Source organism: Microchirus variegatus (genome assembly GCF_963457635.1).
Source record: "Microchirus variegatus genome assembly, chromosome: 14".
Lineage (NCBI taxonomy): Eukaryota > Metazoa > Chordata > Actinopteri > Pleuronectiformes > Soleidae > Microchirus > Microchirus variegatus.
Genome location: NC_139815.1, coordinates 21,738,809 through 21,756,205, shown reverse-complemented (window position 1 = coordinate 21,756,205; position 17,397 = coordinate 21,738,809). Strand labels below are relative to the sequence as shown.

At 43.6% G+C, this 17,397-nt stretch overlaps 2 protein-coding genes across 2 annotated transcripts; both read left to right on the top strand.

The window, feature by feature from the left end:
• Positions 1 to 3,395: 3,395 nt before the first annotated feature.
• On the top strand, positions 3,396 to 4,601 carry gjd6 (gap junction protein delta 6; the record flags this gene model as incomplete). Its single annotated transcript, XM_083900409.1, has 1 exon — positions 3,396 to 4,601. The coding sequence occupies one exon, from the start codon at positions 3,396 to 3,398 to the stop codon at positions 4,599 to 4,601; it is 1,206 nt and encodes a 401-aa protein (XP_083756535.1).
• A 2,309-nt stretch (positions 4,602 to 6,910) lies between these two features.
• Positions 6,911 to 16,687, top strand: dis3l (DIS3 like exosome 3'-5' exoribonuclease). Its single transcript, XM_083901231.1, has 18 exons — positions 6,911 to 7,044; positions 8,789 to 8,942; positions 9,785 to 9,913; positions 10,090 to 10,225; positions 10,328 to 10,495; positions 10,655 to 10,733; positions 10,962 to 11,138; positions 11,242 to 11,411; positions 11,515 to 11,676; positions 11,809 to 12,059; positions 12,523 to 12,615; positions 12,713 to 13,001; positions 13,745 to 13,980; positions 14,073 to 14,227; positions 14,376 to 14,554; positions 14,646 to 14,791; positions 15,244 to 15,415; positions 16,358 to 16,687. Exons 1-18 carry the CDS (start codon positions 6,915 to 6,917, stop codon positions 16,679 to 16,681), a joined length of 3,150 nt encoding a protein of 1,049 aa, XP_083757357.1. The 5' UTR covers positions 6,911 to 6,914; the 3' UTR covers positions 16,682 to 16,687.
• The last annotated feature ends 710 nt before the right edge of the window (positions 16,688 to 17,397 follow it).

Genomic DNA, 17,397 nt, shown 5'->3' with positions numbered 1-17,397 from the left:
CACACACACACACACAAACACACACCATGTAAGCCTTCACTCAGCACCTTGTACACAGTAACTTAGACTCCAACAGTCATCTTACCTGTTTACCTCCGCTTCACATCCATAAACACTCAGTGTGGGTACATGCGTATGTGTGTGTGCGTGCTCCCCTGCACTAACAGACATTCCTCTCTCCGTCTCCGTGTTGACCACAGAGTCTGCGGGAGTGTGTGGAAGCTTCTCCTCCTAAAGCCTGCCAGCAGATTAGAGTAGCTGTTGGACGGTGGTGAGAATAGTGAGGGATTAGACAGTGGAGGAAAGTAAGGGCTGGGCCAGACAAATGGAAATCACATCAGAGTGAGTTACACCAAGCAGGAGCAGCACCTCACCATATCCCCTTAATCCTGTTAGGGGGCAACCAGGCATATAGATGGCAGAGCGAGCCTTTCACTGGCCTCCCAGCTCCTGTATGGTAATACAGGCTGGAGCTGTTCTCATGATGAGGAGGGACCTGCCACTGTGGTGTTGTTGTTGTTGTTGTTACTGGGTGTCTGTAGAGAGAGAGGAGTTCATCAGTCTTTGATTTATATACTAATCAATAGTCTGGTGGCTGGAGGCAAAGTGTGTCGATGGAACTCTGCTTTTGTTACAATCAGTATTACAACTTAAATGTTCCCATTAAAGTTCATTGTTGTATCGTTGTTTTTCAGGAAGTTTCTTACACTTAATCCAGGTACAGCTTGGATTGCAGCAGACAGCAAAAAAACCTTTAAATTGACTTAATCTGTGTATTAACCGCACTCTTTCACCCAATCATCGTCACTGCACAATCTTACAGTGTGACTTTATTCATGTAAGCTTCCACAAGTTTATCTTCTGCCTCAATCAGTGAGTTTAAACGTGTGCGTTCAATTTTGTGACTTTGATGTTCTGTGATGTCATTTGTAGTCACATAAGTGACACAAAAGGGGAAAAAGAGCTGTATTCATGTCTCTAACTGGTTATCTGACTGTGATGTGCAACATCCTTCAAAAACCTTGCACAATTAACTACATTAACCAACACATTTTTAAAAGAGAGTGTGTGGAGTGTAAAGTAGACGAGAAAGACTTTGAATTCTAAAGTCTCGCTTTCTTCACATAAGCTCAAATAAAACTACTTCTCAAAAATAACTCTGGAGAGAAAGACTTTTTCAGTGCCTCTCTTTTTTCCCTCTCTCTCGCTCCCTCTTTTAATCCCTTCTGTTATCCATTCCCAGACTGCTCCTTACAAAGCCCAAGGGCAATGCACATCACTGGGAATTCCTCCATGAACAAAGTGAGAGGTTGAATAATTCATTTGACAGCTTCAGGGCAGCCGTGTACAGAGCCCCAGACATACTCGAGAAAAACAGCGCGTCGTCACAACGTGCCAAAGAAAAGACACTTCCTATCCTCTCCATGGACAGTGGGTACAAACCTGATGGCTTCACGTCTGGATCGGCTGATGTGTCTGGGTTTTAGTCAAGGTCTGTTTGAAACCAGTAGCTATGGCCCCCCCCCCCCTCGTCTGCTTTGCTTTGTTAGGTGAGACATGGGCCCTTGCTAATCCTGCTCAGGGCAGGAGCAAGGGGCCACTCCGCAGTCTATCGATCCCTCGCTTCACCAGGTCCCAAAACAGCCTTTAGAAGATTTTATTGCCGCGTGTGCCTCGGTCTGGATCGATCGCAGACAAAAGCACCATAGGAAGCTGTCTGGACACCAACTCACGCATGAGCTTAATGCTTTACCTGCACAACCTCGTCATCATTATCGTGCAACATCTGATCCGTGGAGAATCATTCTTTGCAGGAGTAACAATGAGATGTAGAGTTGTTTTGAATAAAGCAGTGTGGACGCCAACAATACAGGTGCTCCTGAACTGAATGGTTCATAAGTGTTTGTGGAGTTTTTTTTCCTGTAAATTTGGGCTATTTTATGGTGGATTCAAGATGGTATCTGATGATTTGGTGACCCTCAGAGTGTACTGCATTTTGCTTCAAGCTCTCAGAGGAGTATGTACCTTCACCAAGGCCAAAAAATCCTAGAAATGTATTGTCTTGTGTAGTTGTTACAGTTGAAGCAACTCCACAGATCAATGAATATAAATGTGCTTAATTAATTTTTTCCCCTTGACATCAAGGTCTATGCATTATACCTTGATTTGCATGTTGCTGTCATGATGTCAAGTGCACACCTTGAGACAGAGTTTCAACAAATACCTGGTCAGTCAATGTATGACTTTAAGTTGACATTGGTTCTGTCGGGGTGTTTATATCTTTTTATTTATTTTATTTTTTTGAATCATGGATGGATTTGATTAATTTGTTGATATAATTGAGAGGACAATGAGAGAGCAAGGCACAGAGGTGATCAGAGCATTTGTTGAAAATCCTGAGCGCAACAGAGAGAAGATGTTTTAGTCTGAAAGTTGAAGATGAAAGTTCTACTGTACATGGAGTTAGTGACTACTGATCACACTGAAGGACAAAAGAAATGAGTGTCTGCAACAAGGACATTCTACAGGTGTGAAACATGAGGGAAAAACACTAACATACATATGTTTTCTATGCTAAATGTTCCTGTTCATGTCATAAATAGAAAGTGAGCAGAGCATCGAGAGAGAGAGACTGAGACGTGGACTGTTTGATGTAAGGACAGGGGGGTCACTGAGCGTTTTATCTGAGGAACAGGATGATTTGATTCTTGTAGACCTTTCAAGGGTCTTTTTTTAAACACAGATAAGAAGGCTGGCAAGTGGCTGAAGAGGAGCAGTCAAAACAAGCCTCGCAAGACACCGGACTGAACTGCCATCATTTTTTTTGGCCAGAGTCGATTACTTCTTGTGTGTAACATCGGAGTAAGTGGAGTAAGTGAGAATTACAGCTCACTATCTAAACCCTGCCTCTCCATTAAAAGGATGAGCCTATTAGTTTTCAGAGGTTTAATCATTGAAGAATGTTCTACCAGTCGGCATTATCAGCTGGCCCTCTGGTAAAGGAAGGATGATGTCCCTTGGTTTTAAAATGGATCCTAAGAAGTGAACATGTCAAGTGGACATCCTTATCTGTAAAAGAGGGGAAGGCTCTCTCTCTCTCGCACTGGTCCCACTGCTCTCAAGGCAGTCAGACACAGGGGAAGTTGACCACAACTTAGGAGGCTAGGGACTTGATTTCAGGGGAAATTTGTTTTTTTAGAAATGACATCAAAATGAAGAACAGATGGTAGAGAATATTCAGTGGAATATGTTTCAGGTCTTTTGGACGAAGGTTTAGGGTTTCAGCAAATCCAGTAGGTCAGAGGTTCAGGAGGAGCGGTGGATCAGTCCAGAGCAGACTGCTCTTGTCCAGGCAGCTCGTCCCTCCTCGAGGCAGCCATCAGCCACAGGCCACCATGACAGAGTGGACCCTGCTCAAACGTCTCCTGGATGCAGTCCACCAGCACTCTACCATGATTGGTCGCCTGTGGCTCACCGTCATGGTCATCTTCCGGCTGCTCATTGTGGCTGTGGCAACCGAGGACGTGTACACCGACGAGCAGGAGATGTTCGTGTGCAACACCTTGCAGCCAGGATGCTCAACTGTCTGCTATGACGCATTTGCACCCATCTCACAACCTCGCTTCTGGGTGTTTCACATCATCAGCGTCTCAACACCATCCCTCTGCTTCATCATCTACACATGGCACAACCTATCCAAACTGCCCAACAACACCACCCAACGGCAGGGACAAGGACTGGGGGATATTCCAAGGCAGGGAGGCCCAGACGCAGGGCGTGATGGTGGACGGGAAGCGTACGATCGCAGCTGTGACTCAGACAGCTGCTCCATCCGCTCCCACAAGCATTTAGGTCACAGTTTGGCAGATGTGCTGGAGGGCATCACCAGCCAGAGCCTCCAGAGGGGGGACCCCAAGAACATAGTGTCCTTGAGCCAGACCCAAGCCTGCGCTGTCAGAGAGGCGAGTGCAGAGGGTCATGTGGTCTCTGGTGGGGTCCTGTCCAAATGTTACATCTTTCATGTGTGTTTACGTGCTATTCTGGAGGTGGGGTTTGTCCTGGCCCAGTGGAAGCTGTTTGGCTTCCAGGTGCCTGTCCATTTCCTTTGTACTTCAGCCCCCTGTAGTCAGCCAGTAGACTGCTATGTCTCCAGGCCCACAGAGAAGACCATCTTCTTGTGCTTCATGTTTTGCGTTGGGGTTTTCTGTATCCTTCTTAACCTGCTGGAGCTCAACCACCTGGGCTGGAAAAAGATCCGACAGGTGGTGAAGCTGAGGGAGAGGAAAACATGGGGAGGTTGTCCGGGTTTAAGGGGAGGATATGAAACCTTTCCTCCAGACAGCCCCTCGCTAACATCCTCGTTAGGCTACAGGGACGTGACCAGCACCACCTCTCTCCCTACTTTGGATCTTGTGGTGGGTCACCAGCCCGACTGGACTTGTGCTGAAAACTGTGGCACTATGAGGAAGCCTGAAGAGGTTAGAGAAAGTAGACCAGAGCAATCGAAGAGACAGGACTCCCATAGAGGAGAGAAGCAACTTCTGAAGAGTATGAGGGAGACTAAAGGGTCCAAACAGAGGAGTGCTCAGGTCTGGATTTAGTCTATCACCCATACAAGTGACTTGTTGCAGCTATTATTGCTTTTCATGGCAGAATTAAAAGTCTTCTGCAAAATGTATTGTTCAAAGAAATAGGTCAGCCACATTCCAAAACCCTGCACAATTTCTTACTTACCTATAACTGAATGGCAGCATTAATCATGGTAAAGCTATATGCTTTCAGTATTTTTGCAGTTATTTGGCACCAAGTTATCTTATTGTGCACCACAAAGTGAATTCCATCCACAAATTTACTGATTCCAAGACAGATTTCTCATAATCTAGACATAAATCAAATATTAAGATCATGAGACACAACAAAAGTACAACAGATAACACACAAGGCCAAGTGAAAGGGTTCAAACCAACTAAGCAGAGGGTAAATCCAAAGTTAAAAGGATTGTTCTATTTTTTTTATTTTTGTATTGGACACATAGGCAACACTGTCTGCACAGTGGAAAAACAATACTTAGCCACTGAACAAAAGGCTCACCTATTAAAATCACACCGTTTTAAGGCTACAGATGAGTTTGCCTCTTTATCTCACTGTTAGACTGTCTTTTCCCAACGACAAACCAAAGTTTATAAACCACTTATTCTCCTACACAAAAGTCTACAGAGAGATTATGTTTTATCGCATGGGGACAGTGCAAGCAGTCATGTTTTCACCAAGAGTGAGTAGTATCCATGTTCCAGACTGAGTTAAAACACTGTAAGAGACGTATATATGGTCATTGTACAGGCTGCCATTTATAGTGTTTTTGGATTGCATTGGATTAGCATGGCATGATGAGACACTGACTTAAAAGGCAAACATGCCGATAACAATAGTGATCAAATAATCAAACCAAGAAGAATGGACGTTGAAACATGTCTTTTTGCAATGTGTGTGTTTTTGCAATAAATTTCAGCAAACACAAACTATAGGCTCTAAAATGAAGCTGAATTAACATGCCCACTATGAAGGCAAACATTAAAATAGATTGATAGATAGTCTTCTCTCGCACTGCATTTAGGTTTAATTATAGACTTAAATAATATCAACTGCTCTGGCTGGGTTCAATCTGTCAACAGTGTCCGTCCTGTGCTTTGACGACCAGCCCTTCACATGCAGCATTCCTAAGAGACAACCTTCACTGAACACTCAGTGCAGCACTATCTGGAAAAGCAGACTACGGGATACTTATTTCAAAGGGAAGTTGTGGAAAGAGCAGCAGATAGATTTTTGTCAATGAATGCTGGTCTGTCAGTAGATGTAAGCAATGTATTGTATACACATCGTCTTTAGATAATGATTGCTGAAAACTGTTGATAATTGAATGCAGTTTTTTCCACACAACCTCTTAATAAAAACCTAATACTCTTTGTCATAGGTTGCATGATTTGTGGTCAAATTAATAATTTTCAGACCATTTAATGCTGATTATTTATGCTTACTTAAAACTTGCAACAACAAAAAATGTAATGTATTTAACATTTTCTGCAATTTCTTTTGCTGTTGAAAATAAAGTGTGTGTCCTGCCAATGACCTATACAAGGGCAGACTAGATTGATATTTCTATGGGAAGTTCCTTTTCGGGTTTTTACAGTTTTCTTCCCAGTGGTAATTACAGACTAATGTGATCTCAAGTGGGCCAAACTGGTAAAATATTGGCATAATAACCTATAAACAACAATAATCTTTCTACAAAACATGTTATGAACAACCTGAAATTTCTTAAGAAAAATAACTGCATTTTCAACAATATTATGCCTAAGTTTAACTATTTTGCCACAAGTATCTGCAGCTGAAAATACAGTATCTAATCATAATATGACGTTTTCACAAATTCATCCTGTGGGCCAGATTGGACCATCTGGTGGGCCGTATATGGCCCGTGTGCCGTATGTTTGCAGACACCCCTGGTTTAGGCTGTGGTTTAAAACATTGAAAATCGGTTACAAAGTTGTCGGTGGCCACGTTTTTAAATAAAGTCAGATTTGAAAATCCTCTAGTGTGGGGCAGGCATTAGTAAGTCACCTGTCAAGGTTGGACAGACAGACGCTATTTTGATCTTCACGGCAGCCATTAAAACACATGAAAGGAAGGTAATGGATGTCGTTTTGATTTCCCCTGCAGGCACTAATAAGGAAAAATCCGACAATGTCCGACGGCACTTGAACGCAGCAAAAGGACGTTGTCGTGTTATGCGTCATGACGTCATTACGCGCTGTTCTCGTTTCCCCCACAGTTGGGTTGTTTCGTTTACTCGGTGTTTGTTTTCCCGCGTCGTGATAAAAACAGCCGACATTCGGCTCCGCGTGTGGGTCGAGAAGATGATAAAGACGGAGAGGATTCTTCACCTGAAGAGCTGCCGCGGCCGGAAGGTCCGCGTGGTCCGGGAACATTATCTGAGGGAGCGAGTTCCCTGCTACAGCGGCGTGTGTCAGGCGGGATGTAACAACGGTACGGACACAACAACACAACAGTCCCAACACAAAACACCACAACAGTCGGCACAGCACTCAAAGTAGTGTGAGCGAAGACTACAATTTATCTCAATATCGACACCAATAAATATATTGTGACATCGACGTCAGTCTCATATATTCATGACAGTATTGATTGACTGGGGCTGCAACGAACGATTCTTTTCATAATCGATTATCTTCTCGATCAATCGCGTTTTGGTCCATCAAATGTCCACAAACTAAAATTATTATTTATTTATTTGTTGTATGGAGCGAAGAATCAGAAAATAGTCACATTTGAGGAGCTGAAAAATAAGAAAACTAATTATTAATACCAAGATTAATACCAATTAATCGACGATCAAAATAGTTGACGATTAATTAGTAATCAAGTAATTATTCGGCCCTAATCGATACCAATTACCTCACATTGGTTATGTGTCTTGTATGTGATCATTGTACAGTAAGATGACTGGTTTTTAAAATAAAAGTAAAATTGTAATTTTAATGATAAATGGGGAAAATAATAAAGAATGCAATACAATAATAGAAGAGGAACTCGGGGTCGGAACTGGTGCCATCTAAATCAATACATAAAAACAAACTGTATCGTTGCTTACTTACAGAATGTTTAAATACATTTTTTATCTCATCACACTCTCTAACCAAACAAAAACAGTGGGAAATAACACCAGCTAACTTTGTGTGCTTAATAAATAAATGTTTAACGGTCAGTGTGGGTATGTGATAGCCCAGCCTTCGATAATCTTGAGTGACACAAACTTCAACACTTACAAAAAACTCAGCGATTAAGCTAAAAAACAGAAAACACAGGAGTGAGTTCCTCACAGCTGCCACAGGTGGTAATTTGTAATTGAAGGGCAGTAATAAATGCAGGTCCAGCAGCAGGATCAACAGGGTCCTGACCAGTCGAGTGAAGCAACAACTAAGATCAGGGTCCTGACCAGTCGAGTGAAGCAACAACTAAGATCTGACCAATTCAGGAGATGCTGTGGATGAATCTGAAGTCCTATCCCCTCTTCTGTTACACCAACCGTCCTCACGTCCTCTTTCACAACATCCATAAATACACTGCGTTGCATAACATAGCAGAGGATAACACACACAGAGCCCCACAGCAAAAAGGTTGCTGCTTTGCATTCCGATTTGGGCATTTCTGTGTGGAGTTTGTTATGTTCTCCCCTGTTTCCCAATGTCCAAAATCATGCATAGGAAAATCCCTGCCTTTCACCCTATGTTTGCTGGGATTGGCACCAGCAGCCCTCATGTGGAGGACAAATGAGTAGACAATGGATGGATGGATGGATGACAGAGAGGCAAAAGGCCGTTTTTTTTTTCTGGTTTCCCTGCTGGCAGCCATATTTACACAGAGGGGAAGCATTCATGTCTTAAACAACCACACTTTAAAATACTCAAACTAGTTACGTTCAAGCCTGAACTGAAGAAGCCTCTTGGGTGAGAGGTGAAAACGTCTTCAGTTTAAGTCCAACAACAAGTCCAGCCGACTACAGCTAACCACAGAAGATTACTACGGATGACCGAGACAAACTTACTATACCTGATCTTTTGCGCAAATGTAATGTGACTGCTGCTACAATCTACACACACCAAAACAATATAAAAAGCAGGCATGTCGGTGAATGTACTTGAACTAACCAGGTGAGACCAAAAAAATAAAAAATAAAAATATGCTTTACCTGCGTTGACTTCAAAACCAGATGGTAAGGTGTTGCCTGAAGATCTCACCCACTATGTCGTGCCTGATGTCGGGGTGGTGGTCGACTACCTGGAGATCCTGGAGTTCAGAGAAGTGCAGGGCATTATCTTCACGCAGACCGCCTGCCAGGCTGTCCAGCACAGCAAGGGACGCAGGTACGACCCACACAAAAAAAATAAATCTATTTTACTTTTAAATGGTTAGTCTTTCCCCAACCCTGGTCCTCAGGGGACCCCTGCCCTATATATGTTTTAGATGTTTCCCTGTTCCAAACACACCTGATGCTAACGGTCAGCTCGTCATCAAAAGCCTGGTAACGAGCCATTCATTTGAATCAGGTGTGTTGTAGCAGGGTAACATCGAAAACATGCAGTGGACCGTGGTATCAGGATCGGGAAACATTTTTGTTACTTATTTTAAAATGTTTAATTAAGATCATTATTCCAAGAATAATTTATAGATTTTCTGGGGTTGAAGTTTTTTGATTAATTGAAGAATGTGTATAGCCCGTGCTGAGGCTTATCTGCGATGAAATACCTCCTAAGCCCACCAGAGGCCTGCAGACTACATCTTGGGAAGCACTGTTCTGGAAAATCAGTTCACTAGAACTTTGCACTTTAGAACTTTTCACTGGAGCTGTAGTTACACCTAGTGTCCACATGACGCTGCAGTTTTCCAGCTCATGCTAGTCCCATTTTTTTCTGGAAACTTCTGGGTTGTTATTTTTGATGTTTTAAGGCCTTTACTCCTCGATGTTGACACAAATTAACAGGACAAAGTTGTGTATATTTTGGAGATTAATAACAAGAAACTATGCCAGTGATGTGAAAGCTTGCATTGATTGTACGTATGTTCTAAAAACAAAGTAAACCCACATTAATAAATCACACACACAAAAACACATCTTGTGTGCAAAGGCCTTAAGTGTAGAGAATAATGGTCTCTGTGTCTTGTCTAATCACTGTGTTTTCTTGTGTCCCTTTGTGTTTCTGTACAGACAGTCCAACCGTCTGCGAAACCTGCTGAAAGATCCTCGCCATGACTGTGTTCTGTTTGCCAATGAGTTTCAGCAGTACTCCTTCTGTCCACGAGAGAAGGGCGAGAGCCAGGAGAAGTGGCAGACGAGGTCAGAGCCCACAGTTTCACCTCCGCCATTATCGTTAGCATGTCTTGTTTTGTCCGTAAAAAACAAAATTATGAACTTACTGCAATGTCTTTGTTGTACTGAGCAAAGAAACATCAATGAGCTTGTTTTGATTATTCAAAACACTAATGTTGTGAATCCCTTTGGCGTATGTGTAGGTGTGTGTACTCTGCAGCAGTGTGGTACTATAACCACCTGGCCGGGATGATGGACATTGTGATGATTACAGACGACCAGGAAGCTGTGACTCAGTACAGCAACCTCAGCTCTGGAGTCTACGTCATCACCGTCCAGGTACGTGACACATCTCTGCTCAGAACCATGCACAATACCACTCCACTAACAGAGCATACCTTTGAGATTGAGCCAAAATGGGTTATCCATCTTCTTTGACAGGATTATTTGCAGAACTTCTGGCCGGACCTACAAGCAGCCCACGAGTTGTACACCTCTGTTTCTCTGGCGCTGCAAGAAAAAGAGAGTGAGGGCAAGGAGGGAGAGTATGGTGAGCATCTGCCTCCAGAAGTCTTAGAGGCAGGAATCAAGTCTGGACGGTACATTCAGGTACACACAGCAAATAAATTCAATGTGTACAAGAAATGAGTGAGGTTTTACATGTTCCTAAAACGTTTCCTGGGACTTACCGTAGATACCCAGGCAGTGAAGCATCAAGCTTTGAGGGGAGTTCCTAAATTCAGGGTTTTCTTCCATCTTTGTTCTCAGGGTACTTTGAACGTCAGCAAGCACCGAGCACAGACTGAAGCTTTCGTCATGATGGAGGGTTTTTCTAATAAAAGCTCAGGTGTGTGTAGGACTTCCTCTGTCATTCATGTAGAGTTTGTAGTATATTTATGACATTAAACATTACTTTTGTCTGGTAAAATCTGTTAATTGCCACATTGGGATCCATTTATCAATGTATAAAGAGGCAGTATTTGTTTTCTGTGTCTATTGATTATTTGTTTTTCTTTGTTTTTGTTGGACCCCCGTCAAAAATGACCCAACTTCCTCTCTCTGTCGTCCACCTCAGATATCGGTTGTCGTGTGTTGGTGCACGGCGATAAGAGTCGTAACAGAGCTGTGCACGGCGACGTGGTCGTGATGGAGCTGTTGCCAAAGAGCGAGTGGAGGGGGAAGGTCACGGCTCTGTCAGAGGGTCAGGGGGCGGAGAAGTGTGGAGAGGACGAGAGTAAACCACTGCCCACAGGTGGGAAGGCTTCACTTGGTCACTTTAGTGTGCATCGTTAATCACTGTTTACACTGAGAGTGAGCATCCATGTCTCGAGTATAAAGCATACCGTACGTTTCAGGCCGTGTCGTGGGCATCCTGCAGCGGAACTGGAGGGACTATGTCGTGACTTTTCCTCCCAGGGAGGGGCCTCAGTCCCAGAGTAGAAACTCCCAGCGTATCCTGGCTGTGCCCTGGGACTATCGCATCCCAAAGATTCGCATCAGCACGCAGCAGGCAGACGCTCTGCAGGTGGGCTTTACCTCAGACACTCAATCACATACACACATAAAGTTTTAAACTCACCACCACATGTGTGATGTCATGTCAATTCCTTTATGTCTTAATTACACAGGACCACAGAGTGGTGGTTCGCATCGACTCATGGGAAAGCTCATCTGTCTATCCCAATGGACACAGCGTGCGGGTTCTGGGTCGGGCTGGAGAGCTAGAGACCGAGGTCCAGACCATACTCATCGAGAACTGCATCCATGTTCCTCCTTTCTCAGATGCACAGGTGAGAGGAAAAACTTCCTTCTCAGATATGTGTCCCTCTCTGTAGCTCTGGTAGCGAGCAACGTTGTGTGTGTGAGACGTTGACTGCCCTGCGTAACTGTCTGTTTTTGTGACTGCGTCTGTGCGTCCTCAGTTGAGAGAGATGCCAGTCAATTCTCCTGAAAAACCGTGGAAAGTGGATCCCGCCCAGGTGGCGGCGCGGCGGGACCTCAGGGAGAGTCACCTGATCTTCAGCATCGACCCAAAGGGCTGCGAGGACGTAGACGACACGTTGTCAGTGCGTAGCCTCGCTGGTGGGAAGTTGCTTGAGCTCGGGGTTCACATTGCTGATGTCACCCACTTTGTGAAAGAGGGCTCGATCACAGACCTGGAAGCACGCGCCAGGTGAAAAACTAGCACCTGCGCCAACACTTGAGCAGTTGCTCATGTAGTCCAAAAGCTGAGTCAGAGTCATGGTTGTCTCCTGAACCGCCACGCCTTTTTAAAGGGGCTTCAAGTAACATACAGTTTGTATATTGTGACTGGCTGTGTTTAAAACGGCAGTTACAAGTACTGGAGAGTGTTGGTTGCCTGGAAGTTGCTGAAACACAGAAACGTGGTATTACACATGTGTTAACACACACATAACTCTCCCACTGTCTGTTTCATTTGAATAAACATAAAACTATATATATATTTATCTCCAGAGAAAAAACATTCAAAAGAGAGAGAGATTTTGGCTGAAGCTCACTAGCTAACCTGTCCACACTTTTCATTACTGGGTGGTTGGCAAAACATAAACAAAAGCTGTATTCTGTATAATACATTTCTACATATGTACCAACATGTTTTTACGAATCATCCTCAGGGCAACAACTTACTACTTGGCCGATCGCAGGTACGACATGCTGCCTGCTGTTCTCAGCGGAGACCTCTGCTCGCTGCTGGGAGGAGTCGACAGGTCAGTGATCATGGTGTTTTCAAATGTTTTTTTTTTAAGTCAAAGTGAAAAAATACATTAGAAAAAAAAGGTGTCTTTGTTCAAACCTCAAATCTAGGTATGCGATGAGTGTGATGTGGGAGCTTGACGCGCACACCCTCGCGGTAAACCAGGTGTGGTACGGTCGCACGATCATCCGCTCCTCCTATCAGCTCCATTATGAGCTGGCCCAGGCGCTCCTGAACGGAGAGCAGGCAGAGGTGCCTGAACTGGCCCGGCTCGGCTCAGAGCAGAAGGATGCTCGGCTGGCGGAGCTCTCCCAAGCTCTGGAAACACTCACACACATCGCCAGACAACTGCGAGCACAGAGGGATCAAGGGGGAGCGCTGGAGCTAGAGGGGTTGGAGGTATGCTTGTTTCTGCTGTTGTTGCTTAGTTGATTAGTTTGTAGGGTTGTCCTACTTACACTACCGTTCAAAAGTTCGGAGTCACCTACATAATTTTTTGTGTTTTCCATTAAAAATCACACTTTTATTCCTCAAAAAAGTTGCAAAATGAATTAAAAAAAATATAGACATTGACAAGTTTAGAAATAATTATTTTTATTCAAAATAATAATTTTGCCCTTAAAACTTTGCTTTCGTCAAAGAACCAGCAAAACTGTTTTCAGCTGTGCTAACATCATTGCACAAGGGTTTTCAAGGGTTTTCCAATCATCCAATAGCATTCTAATGCGATTAGCAAACATAATGTACCATTAGAACACTGAAGAGATGGTTGCTGGAAATGGGCCTCTATACACCTATGTACATATTCCATTAAAAAACAGATGTTTGCAGCTAGAATAGTCGTTTACCACATTAACAATGTATAGAGTGTATTTCTGATTAATTTAATGTTATATTCATTGAAAAAAACTTTTGAACGGTAGTGTAGATATAACATGGTGTTTCTCCTCCTGTTTCATCCAGACATTTTTTATTATAAACTAGCTAGAATAGGCATAATGGGGTTCCAGTATTACATATTGGACCTTTTGGTCTTTTTAATTCCAAACATTTTCTCTGAAAAACAAAACAATCACATTAAATCAGCAGTGGAGTTATCCGACACTTGTTTTACACACCTTTTTTCCTCTGCCGCCTCTCAGGTGCGCGCTCAACTGGACGAGGAAAAGAACATCACAGCGCTGGTTCCTCGTCAGCCCCTGGAGGTCCACGAGACCGTGGCAGAGTGCATGATTTACGCCAACCACTGGGTGGCGCGCAAGATCCAGGAGACATTTCCTCATCAAGCTCTGCTGAGGCATCACCCACCACCACGACAGGAGTTCTTCAGCCTGCTGTTAGAGAGCGCCAGGGCCAGAGGATTCACCATCGACACCTTGTGAGTGATTTTACTCTCCTGCTTATTTCACCCGTTGCTGTTGAAACATCTACAGATTCAATATTTGATCAGTTAATTCTGTGTTTTTTCAGGACCAACAAGGCTTTAGCCAACTCTCTGGACCGAGCTGTGGACCCAGATGACCCGCTGGTGAACAGGCTGCTGAGGATGATGACCACCCAGGCCATGTCAGAGGCTCTGTACTTCTCCACTGGTTCTCAGTCCCTGGATCAGTTCTATCATTACGGTACATTACATATTTAATAATGTATTAATGTAGAAAATCCATTGAAAAATACTTCAAACAACAACTATGGCGAGTGCTGCTCTAAGCACTAAATACATGTTAGTTCGAGGACTTAAAAAACAAAACATGTCTTTGTCTGTTTTCATAGGTTTGGCTCTGGACCGCTACACGCACTTTACCTCACCCATTCGACGCTACGCAGACATCGTGGTTCACCGACTTCTTACTGCAGCCATTGCTGTGGAAGGGGGAGGGGCCCCTGGTAAAGGGCTGGCTAGCAACAAAGAATTGGAAGAAATGAGTCGGCACATCAACAGCAAGAACAGGGTCAGTGCCTTTTCTGCGATTCACGTCTTCATCACATGAAAATAAGGGTTTGAGCACTGTCTGACCTTTGACCTCTGCTTGACCTCTGCAGGCAGCAAAGCGAGCACAGAAGTTGTCCACGGAGTTGTTTCAATGTCTCTTCTTTAAAGACAGAGACCCGCAGACTGACCTGTGCTGCCTTGCCGATGCCGTCATCTACTCGATCAGAGACGATGGCGTGTTGGCGTTTGTCTCGGAGTAAGTTTCGTCACGAGAACGCCACATGGCGTTACAAAGTTAACCCAAAGTTACAAAATAACACATTTCAACTTCCTGATGGAGGCAGATGTGAATCAACAACTCATGTGCGCTATGATGTAAAAATGCAGATTTTTCTCGATGGACTTTGGCGCAGGGAGTAAGCAATTCTCAAAAGTAACATTTCATTCAGTTAATGTCATTAAGCAGGAGTAGATTAGGTGAGTCTTGTTATGTGCCTAAAATCACATTTTCACAAGAGCCAGCATTCACGTCTAAAGCTGGTTCCAAATGCAGAGAGAACCACATTTTAAAAGCGTAAACTATCCATTTAATATCCATAATCATCTAATTATCCCTGCCCTTTTCTGCAGTGAAATGTCAAATAACGAGCAATGACAATGCCAAACATTAAACCCAAACGTTGACGTCACCTGTGTTCTCCTCCTCAGGTACGGCGTGAAAGGGCCGGTGTACCTGAAGAACCGCGAGGGGCAGGTGGTGACGTTCGGACAGGACGGCAGCTGTGAGTGGCAGGGTGGTTCAGTGCGACGATACCTGGACCACATCAGCACCACGTCTGCATGCAACACGTCCACTCTCAGACTGTTCGACCACATTACTGTGAGTAAGAGAGCAGAGCAGAGCTGATTACCACACAGGCTGTTACTGATCAAGTGTTGAATTCATTTTATAATCTGCATTTTCCCCCGAAAATGTGACTACAAAGCAAAGAAAGATTTACGCAGACAATTGTGACACAGGTCAATGTTAAAGCTTGTAACACGTATTTGTGCTGATTGAGTTTCATAATAACCTTTCAGCATATTGTAAATTGTTATCTTACAGAACGAGACTTCTGCACCTCCTCTATGCTATGTTTCCAGTCTTGTGGCCTGTGATGGGAGACTTTAACCAGCCAGTTCAGGGAGAGCCGCTCCCTTGAGCATGTACTAAAATAGTGTGATGCTACCGTTGCTCACCATTGGTGTCGGGGGTTTTCAATATTTGCATTTTCATGACTGTGCTAATGGTCTGGAAAGATCCATGCCTTTGTTGTGCTAAGTACAAGTTGTTATAGGCTGGTCTGGTATCGCCATGCAGGACACAAGAGAATGCACCACAATTAAATAGTGTGAATGAGGTAGCCACCTTTGAGTGCTCATCATTGTTTCTGCGTTTTCAATATTTGCATTTACATGACTGTGCTGACAGTGCCGTACATTTTGTGATAAGTACATGCCATTATGGGCCATATTACCACATACATTCTCTTTTAACCACACGGCTTCTCAGTGATCGAAACACACTTTCTCTCACATCTTACACATACTCACTCAATGTGGTTTGCATGCAGTTCCAAATGACGCAATTCGCATCTTGTGCATGGTGTGCAGTGGGTACCAGGGCCTTTAGACTGCTCTGATATATTGCTTGACAGAGCTGTTTTGAAGACAAAACGGAGGCTGAATAATAACATCAACAAACAACAACCACCAAAAGTTACACACTGCAACTTTAATCCAAGGAAGCTGCAGATGACATTTTCATTGTCTTCTTCCACAGGTCCGTATTTCTGTCCACTCATCACACTGCCACGCAGACCGTTTAAACCTGGGGGTCATCAGCAACAAGCCATACCGCAGCACCGAGGCCCAGCAGCCGCGCTCCGAGGGCCGCTGCCAGCTGGTGCAGGAAGTGGTGCGTCTTGCTGAGGAAGCACATCAGCAGGCACAGGAGAAGGCGGCCCGTGGACCCAAACTCTCCAGAGAGGAGCGAAAGTTCTGCCAGAGCAAAACACCAAATCTGTACTCGCTGCTGGAGGAGGTGCGAGAGCTCGCGCTGATGGACCCTGAGATGATTCCTCAGGTCTGTGCAACAGAAGAGTAAATCAGGACTGACGCACAACTGACCGATGAGATTGGTATTAATTGTACATGAATGCAGTGAATGCCACGTGGCTGACATGACTCTGTATCAGAGAACAACCACATTTCTAAAAATCTGGATGTAACATATCTAGATTTTGGATCAGCAAAATGGCAGACATGTTTTATTTATTATGTGTAAAAAAAATTTGATCATGTGAGATATAAACAATATTTGATATTAAATGATGATTTAGCAGCTGTTTTTGTGGACATTACTTTTTCCAAACCATACTTGAAAGTTTTTTTTACGCTTGCTGAGACAAAGTTTGGTGTTCGAAAATTCTAAATGTTCAAACATTTATAAAATAATGAGACGCAGATGTCTGAGTTGTCACTGTACAAACATGAAGTCAGAATATCTACTATCTTCTATAAACCTAGGTTCCTCTATTTTATAAGGATTAGGTAATAAGTTGAAATCATGAAGAAGCAACCCCATGCTTCACATAACGGTATTGGGGGCCTTAAAGCCATATACTTTTTATTTGATGTTCAGCTATTTAACCCTTTAACATCTAAGCCTAACATGCCAGTTCAGATGTCTTTTTACCTATTTTAACCATAAATAAAATTTAGACAAACAAAACACTAGTTGTACATGAACATCCTATTGTATTTTGTGTGTTGAAATTAGCAGTATAAAACATATTTAACATTTGTTTGAGACTTTGTCTC